Source organism: Fopius arisanus, unplaced genomic scaffold, assembly GCF_000806365.1.
Source record: "Fopius arisanus strain USDA-PBARC FA_bdor unplaced genomic scaffold, ASM80636v1 scaffold00160, whole genome shotgun sequence".
Classification (NCBI taxonomy): domain Eukaryota; kingdom Metazoa; phylum Arthropoda; class Insecta; order Hymenoptera; family Braconidae; genus Fopius; species Fopius arisanus.
This window is the reverse complement of record NW_011887899.1, coordinates 134,324-154,306: the sequence shown is the minus strand read 5'-3', so window position 1 is coordinate 154,306 and position 19,983 is coordinate 134,324. Positions and strand designations below refer to the sequence as shown.

The window sequence follows — 19,983 nt, the reverse complement described above, 5'->3', positions numbered from 1 at the left end:
AAAAATCACCCCTGGCCAGGGGGCACCACGCACAGACATTCTCAAAAATGCTTCCATTCGGAAGCAAAACTTTTGTATTTTTACATTTCAGACCATTCTACATCGTTTCCAAGCAAAATTAGAATTTTTTTTCCGGTCGGGATCGGACGATTGCAATGCTTCCATTCGGAAGCAATAAAAAATGTTGATCTGTTGTGAGGCATGTGCTTATATCAAGTGGTTTTTCGTTCTCTTAATCCGGTCATCTATCCCAATAAATGACCGAGAAATGATCCAGAATGACAATGTATATTAATTAGTTAATATTTCTACTTATTGGATTATGAAGATCGAAATAAATAAACACTTGGAGTATTTTCAGTACCGACAATTATTATTAAAAATTATTAGATTGTAGACAGTCGAAGGGTACTTTACTGAACGAAGAGTTACAACAAATTAACTAAATATTACTAGTGAGTCCCCTGTTAAATTCCTCTCCAGAGGGCAATAGAATTTATCTTTCCGCCTTAACCCTTGGACTTTTCTTTCTTGACCCTCTCTGGTCACCAGATCTATTTTGGGAAAAACCCACAGTGAGAAAGTCCCCCTGTGACTTTCCCTTTTTTTGTCCTTATTATGAAAGTAGAAACACAAAAATGAAGTTCGCCCGAGTCAAAATATCTCGAAACGCGTTCTAATTCTCATTGGTCAACTCGAACCGCTAAATTCAAATTCGGCATACGGAGTGCGCAGTAGGTCTCATTATAACGTAAAGGAAAAGTCCCACAGCAAACAAAGAGATAAATATTTCCTCAATCCGGAAATATAAAAACTCTAGAAGAGTGAATTTTGACCCTGGGGAAAGCCCCGAAATCTAACACTACTCCACAAGTATAATAGTGTCATGTACACTAGAATGGTAGTAATTAATAGGTATAAAAATTAGGAGCTTCACCCGCGATTGCATTCAAATTCACGGAAACAATCGTTTTTATTAACAACATACGCTGTGCAAATTTGTGAGTGTCGTATGTTGTCATCAGTTTTCTTGTGAATTATTCTTGATTACGTCATCCACTTGTTTACTCCATGTGGTTATTCGTGTTTGGCGGCCCTTTTTTTACATTCGAAAAATTTGGGGAAAACCATAAATCAACGTTCAATTCTGTACTTCGGTTGATTTTTCGATACTTGCATTTTTTTATGAATAAGGTTTTATAAGAAAATTGCAGATCTTGAAGAGAGAATTTTTGACATTGCATATCTCGCGGGGAAATGGCAATATTTGTAAAAAATCAAATTCAATGAGTTGTGTGTGAAAAAGTTTGAAAGTGATAGTTCTTGGATTTGTTGAAATGTCATATAAAATTAATTAATAGGCCATTATACGATAGAGAGATTTGAAAAGCAATCAATACGGAATAACTATGCCTAGATTTAGTCTATGAGAAAAACGAAAAGTCTTGCAGTTGGACATCAATCGAATCTTATCGTAATATTCTTTGTTTCTTTTTTGCATCTGCGACCAACATTCTCGCTGATATGCAATGAGGCTTCCACAAGCTCTTGTGTATGTATGGGGGGTTCAAATAAAAAAACTAGAAAAGTCACAGTTATAAAATTAAACAATTTTCTCGCCAGTCTGAAAATTGTTTTTAGTAAATCTTTAATTTATGTCTACAAAACCTTTCTGGATAGTGTATATTTATTTGGATGGCCCCAAAGATAACACGTGTTGGTTTACTTATAGACACAGAAAGATGGATTTCCAAACAGTCCTGAGCACACGCACTAAAAACTCTGAATTCACCCGATCGAACCACTTATTGTCACTGATTAAACACAACGAGTGATTTGTCCGCTACCGTTCTGTAATAATTTAAATTATTGAATATAATATTACTCACTCGTCCTGTCAATACTGACAGCTAGCGGAGGAGGGTTTAAGGAGTTTCAGGGACACCAGAGCTTACCTGTAAACCGTTTTTCAATGTATTCATCTCCTTGCTGTTTCTTCCCCTCTTTTACCTTTAATTTCTGTGTACTGAGAAGATGCGAATGGGTTTTTCATCAGAAAAATTATTATTTCAATGATTATTGATTTTGGCGGACTTAAACAATACATTTATCGCATTCACTGTTGAAGTAACGTGCCGAGTATGTAAACATCTATGCTGGCGTTCAAACCTTTGCAATTCGACCAAGGAAAAGACTAACAACGAAAGTCACATGAACAGTTGGAGAATATTTGAACATATAATCTGATTTTTGAAATCATTGAAAGATATTCAATGTTGAATAGATCTGCTTTCGAATTTCTTCGAATGCACTTAATTTCCGAAGATAGTTACATTGAGATATCAATATGAGTCAGATTTGAAAACCGTTGAAGACAGTATTGTCCAAATTGATGTATTAGTTTCAAAGATATTCGATCTTAATGGTCTGCATGAAAATAGACATCGCATAAAATAAAGTATAGATGAAACGCTAAAAAAAGGGTAAATGTCTAGATCAGGTCTGCCGCTCCGATTTTTTTGTTTCATAGGTAAAGTTGAAGATTTTGTCCCTCCGATTACGAACCTGTAAATCGTCTTCTCCAGAAGGAACTAATCAAACAGTTGCGGAGTTTTTATACACCGCTCTGTGCGTTACCCAGGGCCACGACAGTGGTTGAGTGGTTGACTTGGTGAGATGCCGAAATCCTTAGTGTTTCAGGTCCACGTATGACCACCATTGATCGAAGATGATGGTAGTTTCGGGCAGAATCCACTTCTTCATGGTTTCATTAAGGGTTCCTGCTGTTCGATCCTTCACAATTGTGACGAGATTCTCTCTCTCTCTCTCTCCCCCCCCAACCCCTTGGTCCGTTGACTTATTGACACCCTCTACTTCCCAGTCATATTCTCATTTGTCGGACGGGCCACCTTTTTCCCTCCTCAACTGGACTGTACCTCACTGAGTACCTCATCCTCCCCAAACTGTTTATTCCACGGTGCATCCCCCCCCTCCCCCTCTCTCTCTCTCATCTATTTCGACAACTTTATTGAGTCCTCCTAATTCAATTGTGTGGTCTTCACACCAGCCAATCAGTAGTTCTTTTACGAAATTCAACCAATCCAGCGCGGTTTGTCGTGAGATTTCAAGTTCGAACTTGAGGAATTCTTGTCTTGAAGAATAGGCGAAACGTACAACCCGATGACACGTACGGCTATTGTCAAGAAGTTGTGTATTTCCGAGAAGCTGGATCCATGAGGATGACTTGGAATTGTATCCCGCTTAGCCCTTTCCACTTTGTTACTAGGATCTTCGTTGGGTCTCCTTGTTGTGAATCATCATACCATCCTCGAATTGTATGGTATCAGAACTTCACCAAACTTCGGATACTTCATATCACTGCATAATACTTTATGATCACGCAAGAATTTCATGAACACCATGGGGCTCCTCGCCCATACCAATGATTTCTGTGAGTCGCATATTATTCCGTTAACTTTGAATTCGCACTGTCAGTCGATGCACTTTTCACTTTCGTAAATCGCCGTATTCTGCCTCAATGTCTCTTGTTACCAATTTCGAGGCTACTCAGTCCCGCCCTTAATCTCATCGCCAAGCGTTTAATTGTCCTTTGTGTCCTGCGCCGCCATTTTTCGTGTATGTTCTCTATACGTGTTTTTTGATAAGAACCAGTACCCCAGGTATTTAAAGGTATTTACCACCTCCACTTCTTTCCCCTCAATTCTTCAGTTCTCCCTTCCCCTTCTTGTCCTGAAGACCACCTTCGTCTTGTTCACGTTTATTTCTAGGTTGTTTTTCTCGGAGTGTTTCTCCGCGGCGGAGAGAATGTTTTCCAAGTCTCCCGCATCTTCCGATATCACCTCAATGTCATTCGTATACTTTAGAAAATATATTTCCCTTTCCATTATGGCGTCCCCGTCTTTCTTTTTCTTTCAATTGTCATCGATATCGTCGATGAACAGGTTAAAAATAGGGTTAGTATAAAAAATAGGGCTCAGTAGGGACCACCTGCCTTACCCCTCTCCGTGTCGCGAACCTACTTGATATGCCCCCCCCCCCTTGCTTAATTTTTTGATCTCTCGCAAATTGCTTTTACCATGTCGTAAAAACGTGTCCTGAATTCCATCTTTTACATTTCGTCTAGCAACAGATCTGTCCAGTCTGTTCGGCATAATGTAAGCTAGTAATTTGTACCCTAGCCTAAGTAGGGCGATTTCCCTGCAGTTTCTCATATCTCCCATCCTCCCCTTTATAGATGGGAAAAATTATCATACCTTGCGATCCTCCTCGGATCATGCCGCTTTTTCATCCCTGATCCACTGTTTCCCACAGTTTGTTTTGCCATTCCTCTGGTAGGTACTTTAAGAATTCTCCTTTAATGGTGTCTCTTCCCGCTGCCTTTCCGTTTTTGAGACTCTTCAACACCTCCATAGTTGATGCGTTTACTGCCTTCCATAGTTCCCCTAAGTCCCTGCTTTTTTTCCTTTCTGTTTTTTTTTCCTATGCTATCTCTGCTAGTCTTTTTCGGCCTTCTGAGTGTGGCCTTTTCCGTGTCGATTGCCCTTGTATTGTTCGCCTGGCGCTGCAGGAACCGGACCAATGAGTGGAAAACTAGCGCTCTCTGATTTCTGAGTTCCTCAGTTAGCCAAGCGTCATCTTTCTTTCTTCTACTTTCCCTGACTGCTTTGATATAAGTCCTCTGCGGTGCTTATGACTGTCGCCTTTAGTCTTCTCTAATGGGTGTTCGTGTCATCGGCCTCCTCGGATTTATATTTTTTCCAGCTTCTCTGGGCATTACTCAGTTTTCTCCGGGTCTCAGACTAACGTGAGTCTCCTTCCTTGGTCATTTCTTCCCTCTTCTTCATTTCGCCTCAACTCTCTCCGACCGCACTGTCATGCTCTCAGTCTATTTGGGCCGGGGACCTGCCGGTGCTAAATAGACTCGGCAGATCCTTGACAGTTGATACACCTGCTCATTATCTTCACTTCCCCCGGTGCCTTGGTCGAAGAGCCCCAGTCTCCCACACTTTCTCTACCTAAAATCCATGAATAACGCCCGACAAACTGAAGAACCGTCAGGGCTCCGATAACTCCATCGTTGTGGTTGGCGATGGTAGCGCCTTGGCATAGTTTGTTTATTTTCTGCACGGTTTTATGAAAGCAGCCCTTATGATTTACATGACTTTTAAAAGAATCTGGAAGGATTGAAATCACTGCGTGTAACCATACATGATCCTACTTGTTGAATATACTCGTAGAGATGAGTTACATTATACTCAGCCCAATGCAAATGATTGCAACTATGCGACAATTAATAAGTGAAATGGTGTTTGCGAATAGTGACAAAGCTAATACGACAGCGGAGTGGCTTCCTGAGCAGTTGAAGAAAATTTATCAAAAATTGTGTAAGGATTGCTGGGATTGGATGCAGAAACGAACGGAGACGTTGTTCTCTGAAGCGATTATGCTTGCATACTTCAAATTCCCATTCAAATCCCTATTCATTGTTTCTGTAGCCCTACATAATTGGCATTTAGTACACTTTTTCTTTCGTATACCCTTGTGGGTCTTTACGATTTGATGCTTCCTTGCCCCCCAACCAATTGAGGTGAGGAGATCGATGGAGCTGATCATATATGAGGGGAAGAAAGATGTCAGACGACCAGAGCAAGGCCAGAACAACTCGGAGACCCACTGGAGGGCCTTTGCCAGAAGCAGGGAGCTCCACAGCCATGGTGTGAAGGAGAACTGAACTAAATGTGGTAGTCACTGGGATGAGTTTGTGGCTCTGACATGGAGGTACACCAGAACCTCCGTCTCCGCGATGAAGAAGAGGACTCTTTTGAACAGGAAATTTCTTTTTACTCTAGAATAAGACACGCTGAAAAAGGCCCCTCTGAGAGGGAACGTGCGTCAAGCAATCAAGAGGGTGGGAGTAGAGTTGGAAGATGACCTGATGCAGAGACAGTTGGAAATGGGGGAAATCTATTGGGCGAGTCTAACGTTAACCGACATAAGTCCGTGAATGGGAAAAATGGGAATACTATGTTGAGGTACAAGCTCTGGATCAGGACATTAGCATCTTAGAATTCCATTCTGCATTTAAAGAGCTTAGAAATGGGAAGGCAGCAGGGCAGGATGATAGCCCCGGAGAATTCTTGAAATTGCTTCCTGACAACTAGAAAAAAGAACTGCGGCATGTCATACAAGGGGTTTGAGAAAAAGGTGCCCCGCTACATGGCTGGAAGGTACCACGAATTTTTCCGAAACACAATAGAAGAATAGGTGGCGAACTATCGGGGGATCTCACTACTAATTCGGATCAAGCTGTTAGCGAACACCATGGCGAAACGACTCAGCTCTTGGCTAGAAGCCGCGGGGCAGGGGTTGCGCAGAAGGAGGGGAGCAAGGGAGCAGATTTTTATCTTGAACGCGTTGGTGGGGAACAGAATTAAAGAAAGGGGGGAAACTCTCCGTTACGTGCCTTGACTTAAGTGATAATAGAATAGATAACATTGACGGGAAATGGAAGAAGAAGAATATAGAAGGTTTAGTTATAGGAAAGGAAAAGGTCGTCTGTTTAAAATATGCAGACGACATAGCCGTGATAGCGGGAACTAAGGGGAAGCTGCAAAACATGCTTGGCACAACCGAACGCTACTTCTGTTTTAACAAACTCGAGATCAACGTCTCCAAAACAAAAATTATGGTTTGCAGGGCTAGGGGGAGAAGGAAGAAAGGAGATCAATGAAGAATTAATGGCAAGGGAGTTGAAATAGTTAACTGTTTCAAATATTTGCGATATTGGTTCACCTCAAGGAACACACTCGGCGTGCAGATCGGCAAAATGGCGGGGAAGGTCACAAGGCCATTTAATGCTGCATGAGGGATGGTCACCAGAGTCAAGTTTAGCTAGCTGAATAGCAGGCTGTATGTCATTACCACGTTGAGAAAGTGAGGGACTATATATGGCACGGAATTGCGGGGCTGGTCAAGAGACCGTTGGATGGAGAGGGTCCAGGGAAGGATTACTAAAATGGCGATGGGGATCTCACAGTTAACCCCTGGCTATCTGCGGAGAGCAGGAAGTGTGAGGGAAGAGTTGATTTTCGAAACGAGCAGAAAAGCCCTCCTCTTCCTGGGGATCGAAAGTAGGCTGGACGATGGGCACAAGCTTGTCTGACTGAAGACAAGAGTCTCAGGGTCTTACGAAACGCAAATCCCTCTGCATGGGGCAGGGAACTGTGTGATGCTCTTACGGAGTGGCAGAGGGGATTGGATCTCTTGAAGACCCTAAAGAATCAGGATCTTGGAGACAAGGTGGAGGAACTCTTCGAATCGGGTAGTGCAATAATAGAGCAACCGGACGTCTCTAAGATTCGACGGCCCAGGTTCAATCCGAAATATAAACTTCTCAAAAAAACTCACGAGGACCACTGTTATTGGAACCCGAAAGAGACCTCGCAGAGGGACAAGGTAATGTGGGAACCCGTCAGAACATCCGGGAACAAGGGCTATAAGAATGCAAAATGTAGACTCTGTAGGAGAAGGGTAGAGGGTAGACTTGGAACACATCCTTGTGCGTGACAAAATCAAGGTGGGTACTCTGAAGGAACTATGGAGGTGATTGAGGGTCTCCTCATTACCAAGGTCTGAGTGTTCTTTAGATTCTGGGAAAAATTGGCGATGGACCTGAAAGTAAAGGTCGAAAGATAGGATGAAGATTAATGAGCTACCACTGGTCTGATGATGTCTCAGCGTAGTGCAGCCTGGCAGGTCGGGGGACGAAACTTGAAGTTGCTTGGAGATGTGTATCAAGGCTTTGGGGTACTTAGGTTACTCCGTAACCTAGTTGATCACGTAGCCTACGTCAGCGTGCAGCCCCGGTTGTATCATTTTTACCTTTGGGTACGCGTCCGTGCTCATAAGTCCTTGGATCTACTGTTAGAGAAAGTCCAAAGTTCGCGGCACAGTTTAGTTTACCTTTAGTTTATTTTTTCCGTTATAGCCGTCGCTATATTACCTACACGCCCTGTACACATCCCTCGTACGTCGATGCTTTGCTAACTTAGTGGGGAGCGCTAGGCATTACGTCACACGACATATTACCGCCCCTCCGTCGATTGGATGTATATAAGGCCCTGCACTACAGGCACTCGCTCTCTGTTCGTACTTGGCTCGCCTTCAGCACTGAACTCCCTGGTTGGCTCTCTCCTCTCGTGGGATCGAGAGCTAAACGCCCAGACAGCTCTCATCACCGCTATTCCGCTTCTCTCCTCCTCGGGATCTGAGGAGACCACGAGCCCGCTCTCTAGTAATAGCTCTCCTCCGTAGGATCGAGGACTCGACCGCCTTGCTCTCTAGCTGTACCTCTCCGCCACCGGACCGAGGACTTAGCTAGGTAAGCTCTCTGGTCGTTCCTCCCTTTTTTGTTTTTTCGTTAAGCAGAACGTACTACAGGATATTATACTGTTCTTCTTGTTCGGGCTCAGTTTTCTTTTTAAAACTTATTGGTGTAAAAAGAAAGAATATTTTATTATTATTGATAATTCTTCATTTCATTGATGTTACAAACGTTTTTGTTTGACATCTTCAGTAGCCTCCTGCTTCCATGCCCAACAAGTATTATATATACGATAGCAATGTCCGGCTCCCGGGCTATGCTTCGGTTTACCCCTTCACTCCCTTCTGACTCTTACTCTCGCTACTATTCCCTCTTATTCTCTTCCCTTGCCTTCAACTTCCCTTCCTCGTTCCTGTTCACCTCTTCATTCCTTCTCTGTATCTCTCTGTTTCCTTGTCCACCACTCTCATCCCTGTTTTTTTCATTCCCTCAGTACTTCCTCGATTCTCCCCAATCCTTCCACGGATGCGATAATGCGATAACTTTCGCTCCCGACCCCGGTTCTATAGGCATCCTAGAGGGACTCCTTCCTCCCTCTCCGCCAATGCGTCTAGCTCATCCTGTATAAATATGTTAAACGCGATTGGGCTTCGAGGGCATCTTTGTCTCACTTCTTTCCCTATCCTGAACTCCTCTGCTAATCCTCCCGTGCTATCACTCTGTTCTTGGTTTCATCACATATCCTTTTCGTCTATCTCAGGAATTTCTCCTCAATTTCTATATTCTCCATATTTGTCCATAGTTTCCTTCTATCCACTTCATAGAATGCCGCCTTGAAATCTATAAACGCCACGGAGAGTTTCCCTCCATTTATCTCCATGCTATTTCCGATCAGTGTATTTCACATGAACACTTATTCCATTGTCCCTCTGTTTCTCTGAAACTCTGCCTGCACTTCGACAGTTTCTTTTCTTTCTCCAGCCATCGCCTCAACCTCCTAGCCATTATTAAGAGTATTTTATACCCAATATCCAATAGTGATGCCCCCCCCCCCCCTTAAATTCCTCGCTCTCATTCACGTCTCCTCTCTTATTTATGGGGAAAATCGTAGCTAGTCTCCACCTGTCCATCCTCTCCTCTTTCCTCCATAGTTCCTTTAATATGCCTGTTAGCTCCGCTTTTCCCTCCTGCGACACATCCTTCCAGAACTCCGCTGTGACCCCTTCCTCACTAGCTGCCTTGCCGCTCTGAAGACCCTTTATCACCCCCGCTATCTCCAAACCTGTCGATTCGTTCTCCAAGTCTGTCCATTTTATGTCTTTTTCATCCTTTCGCCGACGGTTCTTTCCTGCTCGCCCCTTCTCCTCTCTTCTCCCCTTCCCTCCCCATTTGGTATTCCTTTACGTGTTTCGTTCCGTTTTTCCTCTGCCTTCAACAGTTTCGTGAGGTACTCCAGTCAATCCTCTTCTGATATTGGGTTTAAATCTTTGTTCTTTCCCTGTCTAACCCAATTCATCGCCTTCCACCATTTTTATATTGTTCTATTTGCTGCTACCTCTCCATGTTTTGCCTTTCCTCACTCTTCAATTACCCGAGTGGGAAATTAGCCTAGGTCTGGACCAAGTTCTGATCAAGTCAGACTTGATGTTGGGTCAGGTACTGATCCTTCAATTTGATCAGAACTTGATCAAACATGTAACGCCTTGACTCGATCCGATCCTCGATCCGGCCGAATCAGTGTTTGATCAAACAAAACGGATTAGTTCTTGATAACCGAAATCAAAGAAAAAACCTTATTTGCCAACACTCGCGATCGAATCGGGAACCTTACAAGTACTAATTATTATTGCTATTATTATTGAGTGGACTGTTTTGCTTATACGATGTATAGTAGGATATTGGTTCATTTTAAGAAGCGAATATTTGCTTTATGACAATTTTACCTATTATACTTTTGACAATAATAATAATAATAATAAGTTAATAGCAGTAAAGTAATAATTAAATTATTTAGTTCAAGTTCACGTAATCCGAACTTGATCTGAATAATTGCTCGGACGGGACAATTTCAGGTCGGGTTGATCTGATCAAAATCTGATTCGAATAGTTGCAAGGGGGTGGATCACAGTTCAAGTTCAGGCTCACCTGATCCGAACATGACCAGAATAATTAGAGGCGAACAACTCAGTTTCAGGTCTGCGAATCATTGCAGGTGGACGAATCTCAGTTTAACTTCAGACCCACCTAATTCGAACTTGATCAGAATGATCACAGATGAACGAACCTCAGGTTCAGATCAAGCTCACCATATGAGAACCTGATCAGAGTAGTACGGATTAGGTTGGGTAAATTGAAGATTGATCAGTTTTTCATCAAGTTCTGCCTGATCAGTTGGCACCTCCGCCATACCAAGTTTTGATTAAACCTCAGGCTTGCCTGACATAATTTCAACACGGGTAGTCTGCCTCTTATCCTCTTTAGGGATTTTTTTCGTATGTTGTACCTTCGGTTTGAGCTTCAGTACTTCTTTTTCTAAAACTATTCAGGCTTCTGACCATTCATTGACTTCTCTCCTGGTATTCCTCCGCATGCCAAACCGCTTTATCTTCCCTTTTTCAGTTTACTAACATTTCCCGTTCATGCACTATTTTTGTTGATACTACCCCCAAACCCCCAACCCCACCCCCCGCTTCAGTCCATCGTGCAAATAATTGGCAAGTGTGCCGACCCTTTCCGTACCGCTACCTTTATTTCTCTGAACCTCCTGGTGCCTCTCCTTCCAGTTTGACCATTATATAATCTAGGACACTTTCTAACCCGGTCCCCTCTTCTGTGAATGTTATTTGTCCCTCCTCGTCATCCCTCACTCTGCCATTTCGTATTAACAGAGTGCCCTCTTCACACCTCTTTACTGGCCCTCTGCCCTCACTCCTCGTGGCTCCTTTTGCCCTGCGACTTCTTTTTCGCTATTTTGTCACCTCCTTCATCCTGCATTCCGATATTCCTTGTAGTTCTCCTATCCTAGCGTTCAGATCCCCTGTAATTATCAATTTCTCTTCTATACCTTCCCTGTCCTCTAACATTGCACTTATCTCCACCAGCACCCTGTTCAGGTTTTTCCTATCATTGCTGTATGCGCTAATTATCACCTAGAAAACACTAAATAAACAAAGTCATCTGCAATTTGAATCAAAAATTTCAAATTGAATCAAATTTCCTCAACCCTCATATTGGAAAAAGTCGCCAGCATAGGATGCCCCATTGACATGACAAGATTTATTCCGTTTCTTATGTATGCGAGAGAAATAGTATCTGAATATAACACAGATCCCAGGAAGATATACAACGGAGTTGCGTAGGGAGGAGTATTCTTCCCACTACTCTACACCCTTTATGTATCAGAGATAACCAATGGAATTCATGGTGAGGTGCAAGACTCGCAGTTCGCCGATGACTTGGCATTCTATATCACTGGCACTTCTCTCCCTAGTAGCAGGCGAATTATTGGGGAATCCATTAAAATTTTAAACAAGAACTTGGAGTGGCTTGGGTTATCTCTTGCACCTCACAAGATGGTCCTCGTACATTTTCACAAATGACGCATCCCTCCTAGAGATACTTCAATTATAATCGCAGAATGTATGATCAAGAGTAGCTCCCGAGTTCGATTAGTAGGGGTAATTCTAGACAAAAAACTCAATTTCGAACTACAACTAGATGGAGTCTTAGTTCGGCATTAAAGACCATGAACACCATAAAATTCATTCGACGCACGTGGTGGGGATCCAATTCCCAAACACTGATGATGCTTTACAAGGCTTTCACTTGAACTATCATTGAATATAATTTGTTAATATACATCCCTTCCAGAAAGACACAATTGGAGAAATTGGAAAAATTATAGTACACAGCTATTGGCCTAGCATTAGGCTACCGAAATGCAATCCTAATTGCAATATTGCTCGCCGAAAGTAAACTCCCAACAATTTATTCATGTGCAACCTTTTTATGTAAAAATGACCTGAAGACCGAAATGTAGCCCGACAGCTCGAATTGAGGTCTACCTTTCCGGCTGTCTATCAGTCCTCGCATGAGGCTATCTGTCTCCCAGCCTGCCACCCAAATCCCGACTGACCTATAACCCATATATTGCGCAACTGGGTACACCCATACATGTCCAAAAGTTTCTCTCTTGGTATGACAAGCGGCAACTCTTTGCCCCATCTCGCAGGTTCAGAATTTCCCTGGTCTCTTCCCTCAAGCAAATTTTAGGCCATCGATCATCTGGTAGTCTCAGAATGTCTCCTATTGATCTACTAGCTCTTATCCTCGCCATATACTTGGTGGAGAATCGACCAGCCTTCACTTTCCGCATGTAATCAGCCACTCGTATTGCTATTTCCACGACAGGTGATTGCTAGGATTCCATGTCGGGTCTCTGCCTATACCTCCACGCCGTACAGTGTAACCGCTCTGACTATGGATTGCTATCCAGACAAAGCCTTCCCCTGAGAGTGTAATATTTTCATGATATCCCATGGTGGGCCTTCCCTTTCATATGCCTCAATCATGTCTGAATCAGTACCTCAAGTTCTTGAACTCGTCAACCACTTCAATAACTATCCCCTTATATTTTCCCCTCCTGACATTTTGCTCACTCCTTCTTACTCCTGGTCTCGAATATGATGATCTTTATCTTAGTTTAATTCATTGTCATCTGGGTCTTATCTGTGATGCTATCCAGTCTCTTCAGCATCTCTTGCATGTCTTCAGGGCGCTCAGTTGTTAGAGCAACGTCATCCGCATACTTCAGGAAGAAAATCCTGACGTTTCCAATCCATGCACCGCCTACACCATTTCTCTTCCATTTCTCGTCGATTTCCTTCAGCATGATATTAGAAAGCTGAGGCTGAGTGGACGATCCTGTCTGAATTTGGTTCTCACCTGGAACCTGTCCTGACTCGCTCCTCAGTCAATTTTTTATAGATGGTGGGCCTATACAGGATGTCCCAGAAGTACAGGCCGATCCGAAACCGAAACGAAGGAGGTGATTCTGTACCGAAAAGTTCATTTCCACTTTTTGATCAGAAGCACCCATCTGGAGATGTCGGGGTGAAAATGACGGTCAATAATGCTACATCGTTCTGTGACTGTACGCTTGTGTGCCTCCGCGCACCGGTGTACGTTATTCCCCTTCTAGTTAAAAGGGGGTAAGGCAGGGGTGCCCTTCCACGCGTGAGCGAAACGGAGAACAAACCGTATTTCTCTCTGACTTTTAAACAATTAATTAAAAATCGTTTTTGGAAGCGATGGGAAATTAAAAAAAGAGTAATTTCAATTAATGTAGCAATTTATTGATTGGAACATTGATTGAATTAATCGTTTTTTGTTCCATCAAAATTGGCTAAGAGAAAAACATTTTTACAAGTATCACATAAACAGTTGGGTTACAGAATTTTGTGGAGAGGCGTTTCATGAAGGGAATCAAATTTACTCTAAAAACTATTTAATAGATTAATTACATAAACCCAATAGTTTACTAAACAGTTGTAATTTTGCAATAAATTTGATTCTCTTCATGAAATGGCTTCATAAAATTCGGTAAATCTAATTATTTATGAGATATTGACGGAAATGTTTTTCTCCTTGCCAAATTTGATGGTAAAAACGACTAAGTCAATGAACTCTTCAATCAATTATTTGTTTAAGAGCAAGTGAGAAATATGGTTCATTCTCTCTCTCGCTTCCGCGAGGAAGGGCAACCCTACCTTGTCCCCTCCTTACGAGAAGGGGAATCACGCACACCGGTGCGTAGAGTCCCACAGACGAACTGCCTGTGAATGCTGTAGCGTCATTTCTTCAGTTTCTTTATGAGTAATCCCCTGTCTACCCTGTCGAAGGCTGTCTTGTAATCAACAAAAGTGGCATAAAGCCATAAAAGTGACATAAAACCTTCTCCCTGGGGTCTTCAGTCCGTTACTGATGAGTGAGTTTAACGTGCAGATATGCTACCTGGTTCCTATCTCAGTCTGCCTGGCTACAATGCAATAGCCTATTCATCTCGATTCAGGAAAAGATCCTTTGTGTCATCATATTGCTGAGTGTTTTATATCTCGAGTCCACTAAGAAAATTCCGCGATAATTTTGCGGGTCATTTTCATCTCCTGACTTGTAGAGGGCGCCACCGAAAATCCTGCCGCCCAAACTCCCAGGGAGTAGATCTGGTAGCTCCACGATGAGTCACCAAGCGAATCCAAATTTCTAGAGGCGCGTACAACTGTCAAATGTTTGGCATGGGCAACATTGTATCTCATCGTCACACTCGAAGGGAGAACTTCGAATCCCTACGTTACGATCAGGAAAAGTGACACTACGTTCCAGCGCTTTTGTTGTTGTTCAACAAAATATTCCCTTGTTCCGAATGATCCGGCTCGAAGGACAAAAGTTGCGGCGAAATTTAATTCAAAACAACTCATAGAAAGCCGCAGTTTGGGGACGGGTAAAGGTGGCAACATGATAATAATAAGCACTGTATGCGTTACTTGTCACAATAACAATGATTATATTTTCAACAAAAAAAATTAATTTCCAATAAATATTTATGTAAAAATATACCGCGTAAAAGAAACTCGAGCTAATAATAGAATAGGTTCACGATAGAGACTTGCACGGAACATATCGATTTAATTTTCCGAGAAAAATCACGTCACGTGCGGTTCACCGAACGATAGAAAAGAAAACGGAAATGACGTTGAGGGAGACAGGGACTGTAACAGACTATACATTTCCAAATAAATTTAATTATAAGCCATGTCCAGGAGGTGCTGTCCTCATAACAATTATTTACATTAGACTATTGTTTTACGGCAGAAACTGATAGAGAAATTCGCTAGCTATATGCCGTTTTTTTAAATCTTCAGTGACACGAGCTGAACTGATGCAGTTCACTTTCTTGGCGAGCAACGTTTAAAAAAACAATAGTTTTTAATTGACTTAACTGTCTGCTGGTTGGAATCAAGTTGAAACATTTTGATATGTTTTTCAGGGCATTTTCATGCGTCGATTGGCATTTTTTCATCAACAGCCGAATTAATGCTGGGTTGCAATGTTTTCACCAACCAGATTGATTGGACTAGAATGGCAGAAACTGCTAGACTGGTTATGCTGAAATCGTACTTAGAAAAACGCCAAAGTAATACCGATTACGGGATAATATGTAATATTTTTATTCTCAGTTAAAATTTTATAATAAATATTCTAAAAGTTGTAAAAATTCGCACACTGAAGAAAAGTGTCGATCAAGAATTTACATGATTGATCGTCATTCAATAATCTTTTTTTTATGATTTAAATACGAAATGCCTCGAGCCAATTGCGTCCTATCTTGATAAAAGTATGCACACCCTTGAATATAATTCTCGTATGCTTTCGTTCAAGTACACGCAGGATTGATCTGAGTGTGTTACATATAATGCAATTTGAACATTCGCGGCATTTCTACATTTTTGGAGGATTCATCTATCATCAGTCCTTACGATCTTTTCTCACCTACTTTATTCCCAAAAGCGTCTCCATCTCTAATTCTATCTTTTCCGCAGACTTTACTCGCTTGATTCCTTCGGATCAATATGTGATCAGATAAATATTGCAAATTATCAAATCCATCGATATATGATAATTACCGAAAGTGTTATTAAAAGTCAATTATTCTATTTGATAGTCTTGTCTGTTGTCTATGGTCCTTCCACTGCCTCCATACTATTCATTTTTCAAGAAAGTGTATAATTGATCGCAAGTAAACTATTCGAGAAAGAAATGACTTTCAATGCAAATCGTAAATTTTGCTAGAAGATTGATTCACGAGTCAGACAGATTGTTAACACAGACAATTTCATTGCGAATTTTCATCAAGAACGTACACTTTCAATCGACGTTTTTTTTTCAGTGTAGACATTCATTTCCGAATACACATATCGACCCATTTTTTCAAAACTGTATAAATTGGCACCCTTCATACATGCTACATAATTTCCAGGCCAAATAAGAAAATCGTAGCAATGGCTGATCGCAAGGCATTCATTGAAGAGAGAATTTTTCAGGCCCTTTTCAGTAAAAAAAGGTGATATAGTTTATTATCGAATGGGAGTGGTCTTTCCAAACCTTCAATTAAACAACAAATCTCTATTATGTAGTATTAAATATTTATTCAACAAGGTTCATTGCTAGATACAAATAGAGCTAATGATAATCGATTTCTGAACAAAGTTACCATAGTGAAGAACAGAAATGATGAAAAATTGCGTCAAGAAGTCCTGCTGTATTTCAGTCATTTAGTCGCACTTTCATCGTCCCACTTTCTCCGTGGGTTCTTTGAGACAGTATAATGCTACTGATATCCTACTCATTCGTTCCCTCTCCTGACTGGCGGAGAAAATGGGAAAAACCTGCTTTCACAATCAAGTCGCAGAATAAATGGAATTTTGAAATTTCATTTTTAATCCTTCGGTATGTGAATAACATGAAAAAATACCTCCATTTGCCATGGTCATGCTATTTCTAATGATCACAATCGTTTGTTAATAAAATTGTAGGCAGAATAGTGGAAAGTAAGATAAAAAAGGGGTAATATAGAATCATGATTTAAATGATCAGATCTTAATTCAGAGTGAAAAAAAATAGCATGGGGGTTATAAACTTACCGAAGGTAATGACAAGTTATTGGCTATGGATACTCTACTCTTCCCTCAAGTAGCTCCTAGTTCTTATGGAAAAACGATTCAAAGTTTTATGATTTACTACCATTTGTTCTATCTCAGACGAAAAGCATCACAGTTTGTCATAATATTATAATATTTGAAAATATAATATTTATATAATATTTGATTATAAGGTTTTTATTGCAAGAGTCGAAATCTATTCATTAGAATATGAAGATGATCTGGTATTCCTACCGATATACGAAGGTACTTTTTCAGCGACGAATCACGATTTTACTCTCAACATTAAACTACAATAAAATGAATTTCTGAGGACCAATTTTTGACTGGGTGGAAAAATTTTCTCTGATGGAATCTTTTTTTCATGATGTTTTCATATAATTCCTTCTATGCTTGAAACTTCTGCAAAATTCTTTGAATTCTTAGAAGACATTGGATTATGTGATGATAGTTTTACTTGGTCAATTTATCCTCTTTGCAAATATATGCATCTCAGGAAGATAGATTGTGAATTAAAAATAGGCGAATTACAGAAAATTCTCATGATATCGTCAAAATCGTAAATGAAGATGTTAATTTTCATATTTTTCATTTCAGATGGCCAATTCAGTGAGAATACACCCCCCATAATGTATCTAAACAGAAATTGGGTACTAGATGACAATGAGCCTGTTGGCAGCATCGTAGAGAGAGTGCGAGCTGAAGATAATGAGCAGGGTGAGTTGACCTATGGTTTAGAACAGGTGAGTCACAACTATAATGGGGATATTGGGCCCCAAGCTCCACTGCCGTTCTCCATCAACAATGACACTGGAACGATTTTTATCAATGAGACCCTAAAGGGAAGAGTAAGTATAACTATTGAAATTTCGCCAATGCAAGTGTAAATAACAAATTCTAAACAGAAAAAATCGGACATTTTCGGAAAAAATTATCAATTTTCAAGTAAAAAATTTGAGTGTTTTTTTCGCCGATTCTTATTGCAATTTTTGCTCATTTTTTGTACAAAAAAATTTCGGAAATTTTTAAAATAAATCGCGATTTTTGTGTGGAACTTTTTGCACTTCTTCTACTAGTTAATTTATTTTTTATCCTTAAAGTTTCCTTTGTTCAATTCTGAGAAAAAGAAAGAAAGATCATGAATGCATAAATTTTTTTTTATCAAATTTATTTATGCATGAAATTTAATATAACGAAATTGTGGTATACTCTATAAAAATACGGGAAAAGTTTAATTTGCCAAATTTCTAATTGGATACATTAAAATATTCTATTCAATATTCTCATACGTGTTAACAAATCCGGAATGCAAACAAACGCTAATAGGCTGTTTATGTTTAGGGGGGTCAAAATTTATTTCTCTACGTCACTGTTTCGGATGGCCAGTTGATTGCTAAGACAGAGGTCTATGTAAATATAAAGGATTCGACAGTACCAAATGTGGGGTAAGAATAATCCACTTCATAATTTATCTATAATATATACCGTATATATATATGTATATATATATATATATATTTTTTTTTCATTTTATACTTTATTAATATATATAATAAATTGGGTGGTGCCAGATGGTATGACTATAGTGGTCTTTTACCAACCCTTCCCAGTACCTACACGGTACCCCAGCCTCATTCCCTACCCACACTTTCCTCTAGCTAACTTATAACGAAACTCCACCGGCTATCAGTTCATTTTCCGACGATGAATTTTTCACCTTCGGGACTCGAATTTGCACTACTGGGACGCTTTGGTCACCGGGCTAGTACGCTGACGACGAGCCTAAAGACATCTTTTATTAATATATACATATTTTGTTTGAATAATGTTTCCAACATGAAATTTCCTTGAATTTCAAACCGTTAAAGTTACGAAGGGTGAATGCGTTGCACACACCGTGTTAAATGTCTTGGAAACATATGACATAATAAATTGTTGCAAAAAATTTATCACAGTAATTGATGATGATAGCTAATAAATTTGAATAAATCGCATTTACAGTTTTATTCTATGTCAAGTCTGATGATTTAAAAATTAACCATCTCAGATTCGTTTTGTTTTTATTATTTCATGATTTCACTGAATGACAAACTAATCCTCATTCTTCAAATAGATTTTTATATTAATCCGTTAATTTTTTAGAAATTTTGAAATGTGGATTGAGGAAAGCCACGCTTTAAAAGTCCGAAAATATTCCCAAAAATATTATACTACCAAACAGTAATTTCAAATTATTTTTCAAAGTGGAAATCGAACCAGTTTCTAATAAATTGGCTATTTATTTTAGTGTTTCCATCATGAAGAAAATAAAATTTTATTCCTGAAATCTAGAAATTTAGGGATTTAAGGGTTTAGGTTCTAGGTTTTAGGTTCATTAGGGACAAAAGTTGATCACCTCATCGAAATATACATTTTTGGTTTCATGACTTTTCACTTTAGGTACGGTAGTTCATAGAGAAGTCAGTTATCAGGAAGAATTATAATTTTATCGTATCGGACAATTGTCTTCTGGCATCAGTGAGAATAAATCATTCAGAAAATGCATCGATGTACATAAATAACTCATTGTTGTTAGTTGAAGTTAGTTTACAGATCGAAATTTTAGTTCTTAATTATTAAAGTTGGGGGAGATACAATCAAATAACATGAAGATTGACTTAATAACTATTAAAAATATTTTTGGCTAGTTGGAAGTTGTAAAACAACCCGAATGCGAGTTCTATAATCTCACGAGTCCAAAAGCTTGAGTTTTGTATAGTTCCATGTCATTGTCTCATTTCCTCAAATGGAAAAGTAGAATCACAGATTCTGGGCACCTATGGCATATGACAATTAATATGAATGGTCTGGATGAGACTGTAATGTTCATTTGCTGTATTCCATCGACTGGTAAATTTTATCGGCATTATTATCACATTAATT

The 19,983-nt window shown here is 40.2% G+C and overlaps 1 protein-coding gene across 1 annotated transcript in view; it reads left to right on the top strand.

The window, feature by feature from the left end:
* The window catches only part of Cad96Ca (tyrosine kinase receptor Cad96Ca), a 39,855-nt gene that overhangs the window by 6,407 nt on the left and 13,465 nt on the right, over positions 1-19,983 (top strand). The window contains exons 2-3 of the mRNA XM_011314386.1: positions 17,659-17,909; positions 18,403-18,506. Coding sequence (XP_011312688.1) covers positions 17,659-17,909; positions 18,403-18,506 — 355 coding nt within the window. The remainder of the gene's footprint in view (positions 1-17,658; positions 17,910-18,402; positions 18,507-19,983) is intronic.